This window comes from Chelonoidis abingdonii, chromosome 6 (genome assembly GCF_003597395.2).
Source record: "Chelonoidis abingdonii isolate Lonesome George chromosome 6, CheloAbing_2.0, whole genome shotgun sequence".
In the NCBI taxonomy this organism is placed as follows: domain Eukaryota; kingdom Metazoa; phylum Chordata; order Testudines; family Testudinidae; genus Chelonoidis; species Chelonoidis abingdonii.
The window spans coordinates 70,769,592-70,788,268 of record NC_133774.1 but is presented as its reverse complement, the minus strand read 5'-3'; the positions used below and the strand labels follow the sequence as shown (position 1 = coordinate 70,788,268).

At 43.5% G+C, this 18,677-nt stretch overlaps 1 protein-coding gene across 11 annotated transcripts in view; it reads left to right on the top strand.

The window, feature by feature from the left end:
• The window catches only part of PJA2 (praja ring finger ubiquitin ligase 2), an 85,514-nt gene that overhangs the window by 44,353 nt on the left and 22,484 nt on the right, over positions 1-18,677 (top strand). For all 11 annotated transcript variants that reach the window (XM_032762605.2, XM_032762610.2, XM_032762600.2 and 8 more), the window contains 2 exons: positions 3,415-4,483; positions 16,268-16,453. In XM_032762605.2, coding sequence (XP_032618496.1) covers positions 3,415-4,483; positions 16,268-16,453 — 1,255 coding nt within the window. The remainder of the gene's footprint in view (positions 1-3,414; positions 4,484-16,267; positions 16,454-18,677) is intronic.

The window sequence follows — 18,677 nt, the reverse complement described above, 5'->3', positions numbered from 1 at the left end:
GCCTACTCCTCAACACCGAGAAATCCACATTGGTCCCTACACAAAGGCTGGACTTCATTGGAGCAACCCTGGACTCCACTCAAGGCAGGGCCTACTTGCCCCAGCCCCGCTTCCAGATGATCGTCTCGATCATCCGGGGTCTGCAGGCCTCCCCAATCACCTTGGCTCGCACCTGCCTAGGCCTACTGGGGCACATGGCCGCATGTACTTACGTAACCAAGTACGCCAGGCTCCGCATGCGCCCCTTTCAAACGTGGCTCCATTCGGCCTTCCGCCTGGGAAGGGACCCTGTCAACGTCCTGCTCACAGTTCCTCTGAGCCCCCTCCGCTCCCTCTACTGGTGGCTGAATCCATCCCTGGTATGCTCAGGGATGCCGTTCCACCCACGGCCGCCGTCGCTGACCTTGACGACGGATGCGTCATCCCTCGGTTGTGGCGCCCATCTAGGTCGCCTTCGTACCCAGGGCCTTTGGTCACCCCAGGAGCTAACGCTCCACATAAACGTCCGGGAGTTGAGGGCAGTCAGCCTCGTGTGCCAGGCGTTCCAGCAACATCTTCACAGCTGTTGTGTCTCTGTATTCACGGACAACACAACGGCCATGTACTATATCAACAAACGGGGGGGACCTGTTCGTCTCCCCTGTGTCAAGAGGCCATTCGACTCTGGGACTTCTGTATAGCCCACCAAGTGGACCTAGTGGCGTCCTTTCTCCCGGGGGTCCGGAATGCCCCGGCGGACCGGCTGAGCTGGTCCTTCCTCTGTCACGAATGGTCAATAAAACCAAATGTCATCCATTCGATCTTCCAGAGGTGGGGATTTCCCCTAGTAGATCTGTTCGCCTCCCTCTCGAACAGGAAGTGCCAGGAGTTCTGTTCCTTTCAGGGTCTCTCTCCGGGGTCGATCACAGACGCATTCCTCCTGCCGTGGGGGCACCACTTGCTATATGCCTTCCCTCCGTTTCCTCTGGTGCACAAGGTCCTGTTGAAGCTCCGCAGGGACAAAGCACATATAATCCTGATTGCGCCTGCGTGGTCCAGACAGCACTGGTACACCACCCTGCTAGACTTGTCCATGGCCACTCCAGTTCCCCTCCCTCTCCTTCCGGACCTGATCACGCAAGACCACGGCAGGCTTCGCCACCCAGACCTGCGAGCTCTCCATCTCACGGCGTGGCTCCTGCATGGCTAAACACAGTGGAGTTACGCTGCTCTGCGCTGGTGCAGCATATTCTCCTCAGTAGCAGGAAGCCTTCCACCCGCTCTACGTATTTGGCCAAGTGGAAACGCTTCTCTTGCTGGTGCACGACACAGGACGTTACTCCCTCGGAGGCCTCGATTCCCACGGTCCTAGACTACCTCTGGTACCTTAAGCAACAGGGCCTTGCAACATCCTCTCGGAAGGTGCACTTAGCGGCTGTATTCACTTTCCATCCAGGCGAAGGTGGTCACTCCGTGTTCTCCCACCCAGTGGTCTCTCAGTTCATTAAGGGCCTAGAGCGCCTCTATCCCCCCACACGTCGCCCTGCCCCTACCTGGGATCTCAATTTGGTCCTGAACAGACTAATGCAACCGCCCTTTGAGCTACTAGCGACTTGCTCTCTCTTGTACCTATCGTGGAAGACAGTCTTTCTGGTGGCCATTACCTTGGCCAGGCAGGTCTCTGAGCTGAGAGCGCTCACTGTGGACCCACCATACACTGTCTTTCATAAGGACAAGGTACAACTGCGACCTCATCCGGCGTTCCTCCCTAAGGTAGTGTCTGCTTTCCATACCAACCAGGACATCTTCCTCCCGGTTTTCTTTCCTAAGCCTCACTCTTCTCGACGGGAGCAGCAGCTACACTCCTTAGATGTGTGTAGAGCGCTCTCTTTCTATATTGAGAGGACGAAGCCCTTCCGGAAGTCTCCCCAGCTGTTTGTGGCGGTCATGGAACGGATGAAGAGTCTGCTAGTCTCCTCCCAGAGGATTTCCTCCTGGGTGACATCATGCATCCGCACGTGCTATGACCTGGCTCATGTTCCCTCCGGCCACCTCACGGCGCATTCTACCAGGGCTCAAGCTTCCTCAGCCGCCTTCCTGGCTCACGTGCCCATCCAGGAGATATGCCGTGCTGCGACCTGGTCATCGGTCCACACCTTCACCTCGCACTATGTACTGGTCCAGCAATCTAGAGATGATGCAGCCTTTGGTGCTGCGGTCCTGCATACGACCACATCTCACTCAGACCCCTCCGCCTAGGTAAGGCTTGGGAATCACCTGACTGGAATGGATATGAGCAATCACTCGAAGAAGAAAAGACGGTTATTCACCTTTGTAACTGTTGTTCTTCGAGATGTGTTGCTCATATCCATTCCAAACCCACCCTCCTTCCCCACTGTCGGAGTAGCGGGCAAGAGGGAACTGAAGGGTGGCCGGGTCGGCTAGGGTATATATTCGGCGCCTTGGCGGCGCCACTCCAGGGGGCGCCCAACCGACCCGCCGAGTGTTGCTAGGGTAAAAGTTTCTCCAACGAACGTTCACGTGGCGCGTACACACCTGACTGGAATGGATATGAGCAACACATCTCGAAGAACAACAGTTACAAAGGTGAGTAATCGTCTTTTCCAACCCTGATTTGCATGTGCACCAGTCAGAGGTATGCAAAAATGCAAAAAACTTTTGAAGATTTGAGTCACTGTTCACTTCAAAGATGATCAGATGCTATACTGTCTTTTACTTATTCAACCTTTTTGTAGCTTTCCCCCTCCATTTTCACAGTCTGCCATTCTTGGTGTTCGTTGTCATACCATCAGAGGAATCTACTCCCACTTCACTATTAAACCTAATTACAATGAAATCATTGTTGCCAATTGGAGCTTTTACATTTACTTGTTAATTTCTTCTTGTAAATCAAGAATGGCATTCTTGCTTGCGGGTACAAAATATGCCTATATAAAAATCCCATAAATGGCTTCTTCAGATCCTAGCAGAATGTGCATTTTTGCCCATTAATATATGGGTAGTCTAATTATTAGCTGTATTATTATTAGCAGCAAATTTTCCAGTTTCCTAACTTTTGAAACACACCAAATTCCTGTAATTCTCATCTCAAACTTCCATTCTCTGAAAGCAATTTAAAAGAGTTTGCGTGCAAATGTGTTTTTGTTTATAGGACTCTTTAAGTATTTCTGCTGTCATGAGTGAAGCTGAAATTGTATCATTTAGGTTTGTTCGTTTAGGCGTAGTTTAATAAATGAAACCAAAGCTATATTAGCTGCAGATAAGCACACCTGTGATAAACGTACCTGATCATTCAATTGCACTGTTGTTCCAATCAACTGCCAGCTTTTTCATGAGCAGGCATTGTTAATGAGGAACTTTATATCCAGTTTGCTCACTCTAATGTATTGTTCTTTCTTGCAATTTTCTATGAAGGTCCCAGTCCATTGGTTCAAGTTTGTTCTGCTTTATCAGATGAACCTTCATTACAAAATGGTGGATCTGAAGTTCCTGTTTGTAGAACTGTATTGAGGCAAACTGTTAAAACAAACACATCACCATTTTCTCCAGTATGCTACAATCAGGAAGGCAATCAAACCTCAAGGAGCAGTATGAATCCTGATAAAATTCCTGAGGACTGTTCAGAGTATACTTCTGGCGAGTGTAGTGATCTGAATGGTCAGAATGGAATTGCTTTTGTAAACATCGACTCCTATGAGCCAGATAGCAGTGATGGAGAGGATGATGGTGGACAAGTTGATTTTTCCTTAGCAAAAGAGGAAGCAGGCTTATTTCAGGAAACACTGGATCACATGCTTTCTGAGTTGGAGAAAGAGGTAGAGTCCTTCAGTGGCATACAGTCACGATTGTCTACTTTTAATCATAATGCTTCCAGAGAAGTTTCTGAAGAACAAGGACCAGTGCCTTCAATGAGATATTATAGCATAGACTCAGATCTTGGCCATCGAAATAATAGGACATTTAAAAAATCACCTGCTGAAGATGAAGTTATAGGAAAAAATAACTTAAGTGGTAGTGCCAGTTGCGAAACACAACAGAGAAAAATTATAGCTGATGTTGCCATCAGGACCCCTGTAGGGACTTGTAATGAACTGAATACCAGTGATGGCAAGACTGACCAAGGAAATTCACCTGAACTGGTAGTGAGACCTAAAGTTAGAAAACAAAATACTACAAACCTGTTGGATAGAAAAAAGCTTACTAGTGATGATGAGGCGAAAAGCAGTACTAGAAGGAGGAGTGAAATTTTCGAAGCCCAGCAAGGCAGTGCAGAACATGCCTTGAGAAATAGCAAAGAAAAAATGAATTCCAGTATGTTCTTTGACCCAAGAGACTATGAAGGTGCTCAAAAGAAAACAGAAAATGATCTAAAAAGTAATGTAACCACCCAAGAAAGAACATCTGTAGTAGATGATAGTGCTTTCTGGGATGAATTTGAAGATTGCAGCAGGCATTTACCTGGTTCCAACAAAGATGAAGACAGGTAAGATTTTTAATATATTCAGTATCGTAGCATCTTAAGTTTGTAAAAATAATGTACTAATCTGAATAACTTTAGCAACTATTAGGAGGTAGTAGTGGTTTAAAAAAGACAAAGTATCCGGGGAATTAATATATAAAATGGCAAAACAAAAATTTGCTCTCTAAATTATTGATGACCTTGTCATGAGTTGCCATCTTTCTCCTCCTCAAATTGCTGTGCAATATTAATATCTGCTGCTGTACCGAAACCCAGAAATGCATCATTGCATATAGGGTTTTTTAATTTTAAAATATTAACCAGCCCATTTTTCATTCCACTAATATGTAACGTATTTGTGCTTCAGTCAAAATCGATCATTTAAAACCACATTGAATTATAATTTTCTGCATACAGATTTTTGTAGAGAAAGATTATTGAATACTATTTGTAATTTCCTGCTGTAGAATAATTTCTTTTAAAAGATGTGCAGGGTAATGTAGAGAGGGAGACTTAGCTGCTACCGTTCTGTATTGTACTAGGACGTTTTAGATTTCTGAAAAACTGACGTTCCTACCATATTTCAGTGTCTCCGTTCTGTGTTCAGTCCAAAGTGTACTGTAAGCTAAAGCCCTCCACACACCATGGGACTCTTAGTCTTAGGCAGAAACATAGATTAACATCCGCATTCCAAAACAAAATATTTTGAAGATTGGCTTGTGGAAATGCAGTTGGGTGAAGTAAGCATTTTGTTTTTGAAAGCCTATTTAAACTAATATAAAAAGAAATTTTGGAAGTCCTCTGTAGTAGCCTGTATAACAAGGGTGGCCAAACTGTGGTTTGTGAGCCACATGCGTCTCTTTACCATTGAACTGCAGCTCGTGGAGCCCCCCATTCTCCACCTACCAGAATGGGGGGGTGGGGGGGGAGTTCAAGACCTCTGCCTTGCAGTGGGGTGGTGGGGTAGGGATGCCTGTTGGGGCTGTAACAGGAGTGAGGCTGAAGCCCTGAGCCCCAGCAGGTGTGCCCCAGCTCTCTAACTTATGAAGATTGTTGTATGTGGCTCAGAGGGTCAGTAAGTTTGGCCACTCCTGCTATATAACTTTTAGAAGACTTCTTCTTTCCATAGCTTCTGACTAGTTTCACTGCCAATCAGTGTATCCAGCTGTAGACTGAAATTGATGAGTATCTTGTACGTTGCACGTTTCTTTTTCACTCTTTAGTTTGCCTGTGTACAGCAGCAAACTAGTGGTTAGTGTAGCATGACAAATCTCCAGCAAATCCTCCATGCATAAGCATCTTATGCTGTGAGTAAATCTTAAATGTTATAAAATGCATAAAATATAATTTCTGTATTTGAGAATGACATATAGTATTAGCTTTTTAATTTACTCTTGTAAGAAAGACCAACTGCTGATATAATCCTCATTGAAGTTTTAATGATCATGCTGATCTGCAAGAACTATAAATAGAAGAAATATCCATAGCTAGATAAAAACATAGGTGTAGTACCCAAAGGAGGAAGAATTCTAAAATGATTACTAAATTGTTGAGATCCTAAAATCTTTTTAAAATAGTCCTTCAACTTGTTGCTGTATTTTTTTATAAAGATATTAACTACCAAAACAACATTGCCTCATTGTATTAAATTTAAAGACAGAGTTAAGGTTCACAGACCATCCATAATCGTGCAGTTGAGGAATTGAGTCACTTCGGGTAATATTTTCAAAACCAGTTAAGTCCCATTAAAAGTTAGTGAGACTTAAGTGCTTTTGAAAATGTTACCCAAAGAAGTTAAGCAGCAGGGTCAAAATAACATAAGTCTTTGGCAGAGCTGGAAATAGAGATCAAATCTCTGGAGGTCCAATTTTCAGTGCATTTAACTACCGATCTAATCTTCTCTTGATATATAATTGGCCTTGTATTTTTTTTTTTTACTACTTTATGCTCCTTGGCCAGACCCATTTACCAGTTCACATTTTTACCACTTATAAGGGATTTACAGTATGAAAAATTGTCTGCATAAATTCTTGTAACTAAAATATTGCAAGAGAATGAAATCTTCAAGGCCTTGTAAATGGATTCAAAAGGTCAAGCCTTTTATTTAATGCCTTTGGGTGGACTTATGAGGAATACGAACATGAGGAAGGATGGGAATAACCTGTAACAGTTCTTCTTCTGTTATGTGTTAGGTCAGATCCCACTCTAGAGACACATGTGCCTCATGCATGCAAAACTAGAGTTTTTTTTAATAGCATTTGTCAGGGCTATGCATGTGTCCTTTGCTGCCTCATGCTCCCATACAAGGGCATAAAGGGCAGGGGAGCCGCAGTACATGGGAGCAAAATAGAACCTAGCTGATGGCTGACTCACTAAGCTTCATGGCTCAATGTCTCTAATCCTTCTTCAAGCACTCTGAAATGCCTCTTTATTCTGTATTACCTAGTCTGTTCTAGCATTTGTCAAATAGAAGTTGCTTGCAGACCCTCCTGTACAACCACTTTCCCATACATAGCTTTTTTTTATGGACCCTTAGAATGGTTGGCTTGAAACTTTCAGGCTAGTGGTCAGCTAGTTCCACTGAAAGACAGGTACAGCAGGTGCTTGTTCTTGGGAGAGTCTTGCATCAAAGCATGTGCTTTGGCTGCCTTTCATTTTCTGAGAGAACCTGCAAGTTGAGGGATGCACGGCTGAAGCTCCATCTTCTGGAGCAATCTCAGAGTGGGACTGGATCCAGAACAGCCAAGCTTGAACATCCCTCCAACAGTCAAGCCCACATCTTCCAGCCCTCCATTTGTTAGCAGGTGACTCCAGAGATCTCTGCAGAGAAAATAGCAGCAAAGCCCAAGCTGGATTGGTATTAGCATTGACACTAGTATTGACCCTGACTGAGAAATTGACACCTCAGATGTTGGAGAAGAGTGTTGAAAGTGGGAACTCCAAGCACTTGGACAGGAGCTCTAGAAGGAACTCTGTGTGCTCTCTTATAAAGAGGGACACTGGAATATATCACGAGACAACCCAGCCAAATCATGTACTGTGTTGATGACAGGGCAGAAAAAAGCAGACTGTGCTTCAAGAGTTCAGAGCTGTTTAGTGAATGGATAGTGATCTATGTTCACTGAAAATTTTCATTGTCCCTATCCTCTATGGGGAGCTGCATTCCCTCACCCTTCAACCATCATACCAGCAGACACTATGTACCCATCCTACCAGAGACAGAGTACCTGGCCAGGAAATTCACAGTTATAACATGGGGTGTCAGTCCTCCATGAACTTGCCCCTGGACTTCTCTGCAGCAGCCCACCAGCAAATTTGATGGGATGGCTGAGAGTTGCATAGAAATCAGTGCACAGAACCTGACCGTTTGGAGGTTCATCACCCCATTCCCCCAGGTGTGGTCTGTTGATAACATAAGACAGATGCGTATGGGAGATCGTAGCCCATGGCTACCCCATACAATCCATTGCTTAACCCCTCTCCATTCCTCTTTAGGGATCCTTCTCACAAAAGCCTATTACAAACAGGAGTGACCAGATTGCTTCACCTCAAGAATACAAGGGAAGAGATGTCTGCTTCCACTATAACCTTAAGCCAAAGGGGGTATTTGTCCTGTCCTAGACCTGAGGAGACTCAGGATATACATATGCCATCTCAGGTTCAGGATTGTAATACTTGCTTCCATCATGTCATCAGTCCAAGCCCAAGACTGGTGCATGGTTCTTTACTTGTAGGTAAAGATGCATACTTCCATTTTGCCATCCACCTGGTCCACAGGAAATATCTACAATTCATAGTGGGGCCAAACCATTGCTAGTACAGAGTTCTACCCTTCGGACTTCCCGCTGCATCAAGAGTATTTGCCGAGTGTTGAGCTGTAGTAGTAGCAGTGCACCTGTGGAAACTAGAGTGTTTTCCTCTGTCTAGATTGGCTGGTCTGAGACAAGTCCTAAGAGGAGGCTGAAGCAGCCCTGAATCACATCCTCTTCTTTCTCTCACAGATGGGACTCCTGGTGAACTGTGAGAAGCTATCTCTCAGACCAGTGCAGATGCTAAGAGTTCCAAAGAGTGTGACTTCACTTAAGTGAAAGCCTTCCTTCCAGAGGATGGATTCCAGTCCCTGCTGTAGGTAGTGTGCAAGGTACAGACAAGACCAGTGTCTACATGCACATATGTGACCTTGCCAGATTTTGCTTGCTACCTCGGCAATACTGCTCCCCATCCAGATGTCTTATGACTAAAGGAGTCTCAGTCCCAACCCTTATTCCATGGGATCTTGAGCAGTTGCTATACCAGCTAAACATATGAAGGAAGTGGCCTTCTCAGTCTATTCCCTAACATGACATTTGTCACAGAAGTATTAGGGAGAAGGTGTGCCACATGGACCACCTGCAAATGCAAGGTTCCTGGTTTCAAGACAATCGAAAACTACATATGAATGTCTTGAAATTGAGAGTCATCCTACTGGCTTATGAGGTGGTCCTACCAATCCTTTGAAAGTTAGTGGTGCAGATCTTGAGAGACAGCTTATCAGCTGCACACTATATAAACAAATGGAAGTCACTCAGTCATTCCCTCTCTGCCTGGAAGTGATTGAGTCTGGAAATGGTGCTATGAGCATGAGATGACTCTAATAGTTTTCCATCTACCAGAGGTTAACAATACTCTGGCTGACTTCTAGGGCAAGAATGTGGTTGCATGAATGGTCACTGCAAAATCAGTCCTGCAATTGTTATTTTGCCAATGGGAGAATTTGCACTATAGACCGTTTCACCATGATGGACAACACCAACCATAACGTGGTCTGAACTCCAGTTCCTGTGTGGATGCCTTTCTACTTTGGTGGTTTGAAGTACTACTGTATGCCTTTCCAACAATCCCCAGGATCGTTATCTAAGATCAGATTAGGCAGAGCTATGGTCATCATCATACCCCCTGCCTGTCTGAGGTAATTGTGGCTGTCAGATCTACTGCATCTGACCTGCAGCTTCCTCCTGCCCCAGTGCCTTCCCATCTGTCCAAAAACAGCCTGACAGAAATAGAGTCAAATATTGTACCTGGACCCATAGCCGTTGCATTTGAGAGCCTGGCTGTTGGGTGATTGAGTAGGACTGAGAGAGACAGACTGTTCATTGTAGGACCAGGAGATCCGTCTACAGAGTCAGAAGCCCTCCACCAAGAAGACATATTCTTTAAAGTGGAAAGATTTTCCATATGGGCAGTGGAAAATGATATGAACCCAGCTGAGGTCCTGATAGCCAAGATTCTGGATTACAGTACTGCTCCTGAAGTAAGGAGGAGTAGTCTTTAGGTCCCTTAAAGTCTATCTGGAAGCAATGTACAGAGAGCCACGCTCCAATACAATCACACTTGGTCTTTCATGCCCTGTGATGTCTAGATTCCTCAAGAGCTTTCTCCATACCTGCCCTCTAGTTTGAGACCCTGCTACCTGTGAGCTTAATGTTGTTCTCTTAAAACTCATTTGAACCATTAGCGGAATGCTTGTTATATCATCTCCATCATTAGGACTGTCTTCTTCGTAGCTATTACATCAACATGAAGAGTCAGTGAACTGCAAGTTCTCATTCTGCCATTCTTTCACATGGGCAAAGTGGTGATGAGAGCACACACTCTAAATTAATCCCTAAAATGGTCTCTCAGAATTCCACTTGAACTAGTCCATCACCTTGCCAGTCTTATTCCCAAAGCTGCACTTGTTGCCAGGAGGAAAGAAGCTTCATACTCTGGATGTATTTAAGGCCCTGCTTTATTACATCAATAGGACCAAAGATGCCCCCCTCAACTTTCTCCACACCTCTTTGTGTTGACCAAATGTGGTGCATCAAAAGGTCAAACTGTCTTGTCTCGGAATCTCTATGTGGATTTCAAAATGCATTTCAGCCTGCTATAGGTTGTCCGGCAAGCCTCTGCCTCGAAATATCAAGGCACGTTCCACTCAGACACAGGCAGTGTCTCTGGCCTGTTTCAGAAATATGCTGATCTTTGAGTTCTGTCAGGCAACCATGTGGAGCAACCCTGGAGACTTTTTGGAAACATTATGCACTTGACGGGGCTACATGACTGCCAGGACAGATGCCAAGTTTGAAAAAGTAGTTCTTGAATCTCTGTTTGTTACAACCGAAACCTTGACTCTTGCCATCTGGGGACGATGCTTGTCCACCTAGAGTGGGATCCACACTGACACCATACTCAAAGAAAATACAGTGACTTTCCCTACAGTAACTGTGTGGTTCCTCGAGATAATGTATTCAGTGTGGATTCCATGATCCACCCTCCATCCCAGTTTTTCTGAGTCCTTAGCTATACAGGCTTTGAATTGCGAGGGCACTGAGGGAGGGTTGTGACTGTCCCACTCTTTATGCCCTCGTATGGGAGCACGAGTAGGCAGGAGGCATGTTCAAGGCCTTGACAGACATGGCTATTCAAAAAATCCAGACTGGTGTGTATGGTGCTCATGTACATCTACGGTGGGATCTGCACTGACTACACCATCTTGAACCACAGTTATTGTAGGTAAGTAACTGTATTTTACTTTCAAGGTTATATTATTGCATAACCTTCTTTTCCACAGTGCTGCTAGTATAGATGTGGTGAGTAACTACATTTATATAATTTAAGCATTGGTTCCCAGGAGGCAATCTGTCTCTTTGCCTCTTTGTAGAATGGTAGGGAGAGAAAAATATGTAGACGCATGCTTATGAATATTGTCTTAGTGATAATGGTAATGAACCATTAAATAATAAGCACAGGTGTTTTAAACTACAAATACAGCTTACTAGCTCTTTACTTCATTTCAGCTCTGCTATTGCTGTTACTGATGAGCGTCCTGTAATAGGGCTTGGGGAAGGCCACACACCATCAACAAAATAGTGTAACTGACTCCATATGCTATAGTGTCAAACATGTAAAACAAACCACATGAGAATGATTTTTGGTTTTGCTATAGTAACTTGAACTTGTGACACTAATGGATACAAACTTTTGTTTCAAGTTGACATTTCCCCATTAAAACTGGACTTTTACCACCTTAAATCATTTTTTGCCCCAAGTGGATTTCTCCATACAGGGAGCTACTACTATGAAATTTTTTTATTTTTAATGGTGTGACCTTTTTCTTGGTGCCCTAACTTAGCTAGGTCTCAGCTGTTTGCCCTTAATCTTTGGATTTGGACTCTGGATATTATTATAAGAGATCGTGCCAGAATCTTTCACATGGCTGAATGGGTAGGAGAGCAGAGTCATCCTAGAAAGTCCTTGTGACAGGTTGAATCACAGAACTCCCCTTGGGAACTGCCAAGTGATGTGCCAGGACTACTACTGCCCCTGCTTTCCCTGCCAGCTTGGGACTCCAGCACGCTGTCTTGCTAGGCCAGACATGCCCGTCTGCTCCAGCATAGACCCAGGGTCTGAATTACTTGCCCCAACGCTGCAGACTTAACTGAAAGCAGCTTACAGAAGTGTTCTTGTCTTTTACACTCAGATGCCCAACTCCCAATGGGGTCTAAACCCAAATAAATCCATTTTACCCTGTATAAAGTTTATACAGGGTAAACTCATAACTTGTTCACCCTCTGTAACACTGATGGAGAGATATGCACAGCTGTTTGCCCCCCTCCTCCAAGTATGAATACATACTCTGGATTAATTAATAAGTAAAAAGTGATTTTATTAAGTACAGAAAGTAGGATTTAAATGGTTCCAAGTAGTAACAGACAACAAAGTGAATTACCAAGTGAAATAAAATAAAATACTCAAATCTAAGTGTAATACAGTAATACAACTGAGTACACGTGAAAATCTCACCCTGAGAGATGTTTCAATAAGTCTCTTTCACAGACTGAATGGCTTCCTAGTCTGGGCACAGTCCTTTCCCCTGGCACAGCTCTTGTTCCAGCTCAGGGGGTGGCTAGGGGATTTCTCATGATGGCTCTCCACTTTGTTCTGTTCCATCCATTTATATATCTTTCACATAAGGTGGAAATCCTGTGCCTCTCTGGGTCCCCCCACCCTGTCCTTCCCCGTGGAAAAGCACTAGGTTAAAGATGGATTCCATGATCACATGTCACTGTAAGACTTCATTACCCACTTGCCAGCACACATGTATACAGGAAGACTTACAGGTAAAACATAGCCATCTGCAGTCAATTGTCCTGGTTAATAGGAGTCATCAAGATTCCAAACCACAATTAGTGGCCCACTCTTTGCATAATTTCATATTTCTAGTTTCAGATACAAGAGTGGTACATTTATACAAATAGGATGATCACACTCAGTAGATTATTAGCTTTGTAATGATACCTTACAAGAGACCTTTTGCATGAAGCATATTCCAGTTACATTAGCATATTTTCATAAAATCATATAGAGTACAACATCACAGTCCTATAAAGCACACAGTTCAAAAATACCTCAAAATCCTTCATGATGGAGGGCTCATACATTCTAGAAGTAAAGGTGTGTGTAAGCTGGTATGGCTGAGGGTGGTTTAACCGAGGCATCGGGGCGCGCATCAGGCCTAGTGGTCAGAGCAGTTGTTAGGAACCAAGGACTAGGGTCAGAGCAAGAATCAGTATAAAGAAGCTGGAGTAAAGGATCAAGCCAGAGATCAGAAGCTAGATACCAGAGCCAAAGGTCAAGCCAGAGTCAGCGGAAAAGTCAAAGCCAAGGGTTAAGCCAGAGGCTAGGAACTGGATACCAGAGCTGAGAGGCAAGCTGGAGACAGTAGTCAAAGCCATGGTCAGGCTAAAGATCAGGAACTGGAGTGAGCAGAGTAAGAGGCAAGGAAGGGCAGGGACAGGACGGAGGCAAGGCTGGGAGCCAGACAGGAGTAGCAGGAACAAGGTAACACAGGAGCAGGCATTGTGGTGGGTGTTGAGTAGCCAGCCTGAAGCTGCTGCTGCTGCTGACTTAAGAGCCAGCCTGCTGGCTCCTCCAGCCAGTCAGATGGCATGGCCAAATCAGGCAGCCTGCTGCTGCAGGCCAGCTGTACTGATGGGGCTGTTTGGAAATTAACTCTGCTGCAGGCCTGATTCCTGAGAGTGTATCAGGATCTAGTTGTCCTTAAACATGGTGAAAGCACTGTTCTGTTATGTTCTGTAGATGGGGTTTTAACTTGGTCACTGTTAAGCTTTGGAATACCAGTGCTATTGGTTTGGCTATATGCTATTAACACACAAAGGGTAAATAATTTATATTCACTGAAAAGATGAATATAGATGACTGACTGTGGAAGCTTGGGAATAATTAGTTGATTTCACTCGTAACTTGTCTTTACAGCATTCTCTCTGGACTTATCAGATTTCTTTTTCAAATGGGATATTGTTGAACTTCTACCTGCTGTTTTATTGATGACTCTTGAAGACTATTTGAATTGACATTCCAGCTTTGTGGAACTATTTCCTCTGGGGAATAACATGTATGATGTATCAGATGGACAGTTAGATGTATTTATGGGACTACTCCCGAGGGGCTTCTAACTTTACTGTATGCCTACTGGATAGCTTTTATTTACCATTGTAATTTCAGCATGCATGATCAGAGCCAGTATAAAACTGGATGTCTCTTTTGGGTGAGAATAGGGGATAAATAAATGTACAGATCCTGCAACATCTTTCCATCAGCTTGCATTTATCATGTATAGCTTCCAATGTACTGTGCTATTTTGTTAAACATGTTCTTCAGCAAATTCTGTCAGCATGGTTATGTACTATTAGAAGGAAACTTAATTCTCCATTTCCTCAAATAAGTTTGAGGGTGGGAAGAAGGTAAAATTTCAAATGTCAACTTCATAATGATTTGCAGACTAAATCCTGATCTGCAGGTGTCCCAGGACTGCCTGTGTCTGCATGGGGGGAGGGATAGCTCAGTGGTTTGAGCATTGGCCTGCTAAACCCAGAGTTGTGAGTTCAATCCTTGAGGGGGCCATTTAGGGATTTGGGGATTGGTCCTGCTTTGAGCAGGGGGTTGGACTAGATGATCTCCTGAGGTCCCTTCCAACCCTAATAATCTATGATTCTATGAAATAAGAAGACATTTTCTCCATCAGATTACAGACACTCTGTTTGCCTACCCATTATAGTTTCCTGTGATTTTTTTATTGAATGACATACTCCATTATCTCTGCTTTGATCTAGGCAAGTGTCCTCTGTCCCCAGGGGCAAAAGATCCAAGAGCTGTGCAAATTGCTTTACAGAAGGTGCTATTTGAAAAGTTATGTAGCCTACTTCTGGAGATTCAGCTAATGCCTCTACAATGTTAATGCTACTATAAGCCATGAAAGTAAAATCCAGTCAAATACCATCTGCTGTGCTCTTTTACTACACTATGTTGTGGGGGAAAGTTAAATTTCCTCAATCTTTATCCATTTCTCAGGAAAAACTTCTCTGCCATTGATTCTTTTAGACCAGGGGTGGGCAAACTTCTTGGCCCGAGGGCAACATCTGGGTATGGAAATTTTATGGCAGACCATGAATGCTCATGAAATTGGGGGTTGGGGTGGGGAGGGGGTGAGGGCTTTGGTTGGGGATGCAGATTCTGGGGTGGAGCCAGAAATGAGGCATTCAGGGTGCGGGAGGGGATTCTGGGCTGGGGCAGGGTGTTGGGGTATGTGGGGGGAGGGCTATGGCTGGGGTGCAGGCTCTGGGGTGGGGCTGGGGATGAGGGGTTTGGGGTGCAGGAGGATGCTCTGGGCTGGGACCAAGGGGTTCAGAGGGCAGGAGGGGATCAAGGCTGGGGCAGGGGTACAGGAGGAGGTCAAGGGTGCAGGCTCTGGGCGGCGCTTACCTCAAGCAGCTCCCAGAAGCAGTGCCATGTTCCCCCCCGCCTCCGGCTCCTATGAGGAGGTGTGGCCAGGCAGCTCTGCGCACTGCCCTAGCTGAAGGTGCCACCCCTGCAGCTCCCATTGGCCACGGTTCCCTAATGGGAGCTATAGGGGTGGTGCTTAAGACAGGGGCTGGGTGTGAAGCCCCCTGACTGCCCCTTTGTGTAGGAGCCAGAGGGGGGACATGCCCCTATTTCTGGGAGCCGTGTGGAGTGGGGTAAGCCCCCTACCCTGCTCCCTGACGGAGCCCCGGAGCGGGGCAAGCCCCAAACCCCGCTCCCTGGCAGGAGCTGAAGGACTGGATTAAAACATCTGGAGGGCCTGATGTGGCACCAAGCCGTAGTTTGCCCACCCCTGTTTTAGACCCATGCAACTAATAATCTTCAGTTTTTTTTCCTGTTCCTTCAATTTAGATGTCTCATTCACATAGAGATTATTTTTAAAAGTACCAAATAGTGTTTAGAAGTGGAGGGTCAATGTCCGGGTGTGAAGTCTTGCATGCCATGGAAATGAGGCCATTTCCACTCACTTGTATCCTTCTGGTTCCTCTCAAGGGTCTTGCCATCCTTTTCTTTTCCCAGGACTGCAAGACAAAGGGTTCTTATATAGTATCTGGAGTGAATATTTTGAAGGTATTTCACGGACTCTGAAAACATGGATGGAGGAGGGAAAAATGAAAAATTGTGCGAAATAATATGGACATGGTTTTTAAAAATCATAGTGTTATAAGAAGATAAACAAATCCTCCTTTTTATAAAGAAGCAACAGCTTTTATTCATGATGGTAAGATACATGAATGGTACAAAATGAATGTATTTCAGAAATACTGTTTATATTTAGAAACAGTTCTCTACCCTTTTCGTGAAATAGCTAATAATGGATTTTAACGTTGGCTTTTATTTATTTATTTATTTATTTTTGAACCTGTCAATACTTTAAACACAGCATTGGCTTGTCTCAAATTGCAGTTCTGAATGCAGTGATGGGGAGTGGTCTGCATGTTTGCCCTCCTATTTTGCTGCTACAGAAAAAGACCAATCCTCCAGCGATGAAAGCTGGGAGACTCTGCCAGGCAGGGAGGAACGTGAACCTGAATTGCAGAGCAACAGCAGTGGCCTGGAAGAGGAAAACACAGACTTCTGTTTCCAAGGCGGGTATGTTTATTTTTGTATTTCAGAAAGTGATTTCAACTAATAAGTGAGAATTAATAATATGATGTGTACTCAACAGTATATTTAATTGTTGCCATTTTAAATAAATCTTAATTTACCAGCAGTTACTATGGTTGTATCAGAAAGAATGCAGTATTTGCCTATATTTAGAAGAGGAAATAACTCTGGTGTTTCATACAGACCCACTGTTGGTAATACTTGACTTCTGAATGATAGCTATAGTAATACTGTAATGCTATTGAGAAAAACTGATGATTGCACAAGCAACAAAAGAGACTTACTAGACTAAAACAGTGAGAGTGGATTCTCTATTATCTTTGTCCAAATTCACTGTAATGAACACTCTTCTTCTTTACATATATTTCCTGCTTTTCAGATACCTTTTCCTGCAAATCTACTTCCATAGTTTTCTGTCCAATTCTTCTCTTTACCTGGTTGCTCTTCCTCCTCTGGTCATGGAATTTGCCATCATCAGTTCTTTGTTTATTCAGTCATATGTGTCAATAACTGTTGCAACTTTGTTCTTCAAAGCAAACTGTGGAGGCTTCCAGCTGAGAACTCTCCTCTGAACCAGTCCTAGAGTGTTCTTCCTTGAGCGACAGTAGTCACTCCCAGTTCTTCCGCTGTTCCACGCTCTCAGGTCCTCCTTGCCTAGGGAAATCACTACCATTAGGGTATCTCTGTTCTGGCCTTCATAAATTTCAGGTGTAATGAATTAGCACAGCTTTGCAAAAATACTGTTAAAAACGTACTAGTCCAGACACAAGATCTTTTCTGCCTTGACAACATTGATGGTGGGATAACCTGATATTTTATTCACCTGTCAAATAAATCACTCGCCCTGGGAGAATACACATTTGAAAGGTTATTCACTGTGTATTTTTGGGTGAAAGTGTGTGGCTTTCCATTACACTTTTTAGTCTGTTAAATAATATTATATGTCAAGAATTTTGAACGAATGCCGAAATTTGGTTACTTATATCTATTTGTAGGAATCTAAATCAGAATGGCCTGATTTCACAGTCTTTGATGATTGTAGGTGTTCAACACTTCAAACAATAACAATTTAGATGATCCAGATGCCTAAATATGGCTATAAGTGACCAAATATAGGCACTGATGTTTGAAAATGTTGATCTTGAGTCTCTTTTTTTAAATAATTGGTACAGCTTATATATTGCTGCTATATTAGTGACAATAATAGTGTGGTGAATAATTTACTAAATCAACACTTCTCAAACTGATCTGCAAAGCTGTTTCTGTCACAATGGTTAAGCATGTGCAATTGAAGTAAGAGGTAATTCTGTATTCTAGAAATTTCATTTGTGTCTGGAGAAGTCTTCAGGAATAGGGATCTGTTTTGTTCCTGTATGACTCTGTGTCCAGGTTGCTGTGCAGGAATTTGCCTATTAATTAGTCTTTGAGTGTTTTTTCTAGTGTAAATTCAAATCTGATCAAATTTACTGACAAAAAATAAATTGTAAAACTTGAAAAACAGATAGTAACACTCTCTGAGGCAATTTGGAGAGATTAGAGCAGAGTGGGATGTAGGGAATAAAGGGATATTTGGTACTAATAAATACTGGCTCTAAATCCAGAAAATGGAAGTAAATAGTAGAGATACTGTATCAGATTAGGAACATAAATCCACTTTAATACTACTTAGTTATTTTATTTTAATCCCTTAATGGTGCTATAGGATGTTTTCTGTTAATCAAGAACTTAAGGTGTTGAAAGTTTATGAGATTTGAAAGTTGCAAGGGAAGTGTACTCTAAGGTGGATATTTAGTTTAAGAAGGAGTCTATAATATACAATCCCTTAAATAAAGCTGTGATTTTTCTCTTAGGGGTTATTGGTGGCCCAGGCAGGGGGAGAATGAGTGTTTTTTTGATAAAAGCACAAATATCTCATGAATGACAGTGAAACTATCTTTTGAGTTCTATGCAGGGCAGGGCATTTCTTGTGTATTTGTCTAAAATATGTTAAATCTGGACTGAAAACTCAAACAGCATTTGAGCATTTACTGTTTTTTTCTTTTAACTTAACATTCTGTATTTTTGGCCAGATTTTGTTTCTTCCCAATGTGCCATGGGCTTTCTTTGGGTTGTCATAGTTGGAAGATCAGTAAGCATTCGAGGTAGTACTAGAAAAGTCATTGACTGTGTAATGCAGAAGGAAATGGATTAAGAAAAACTAGGTAATTTT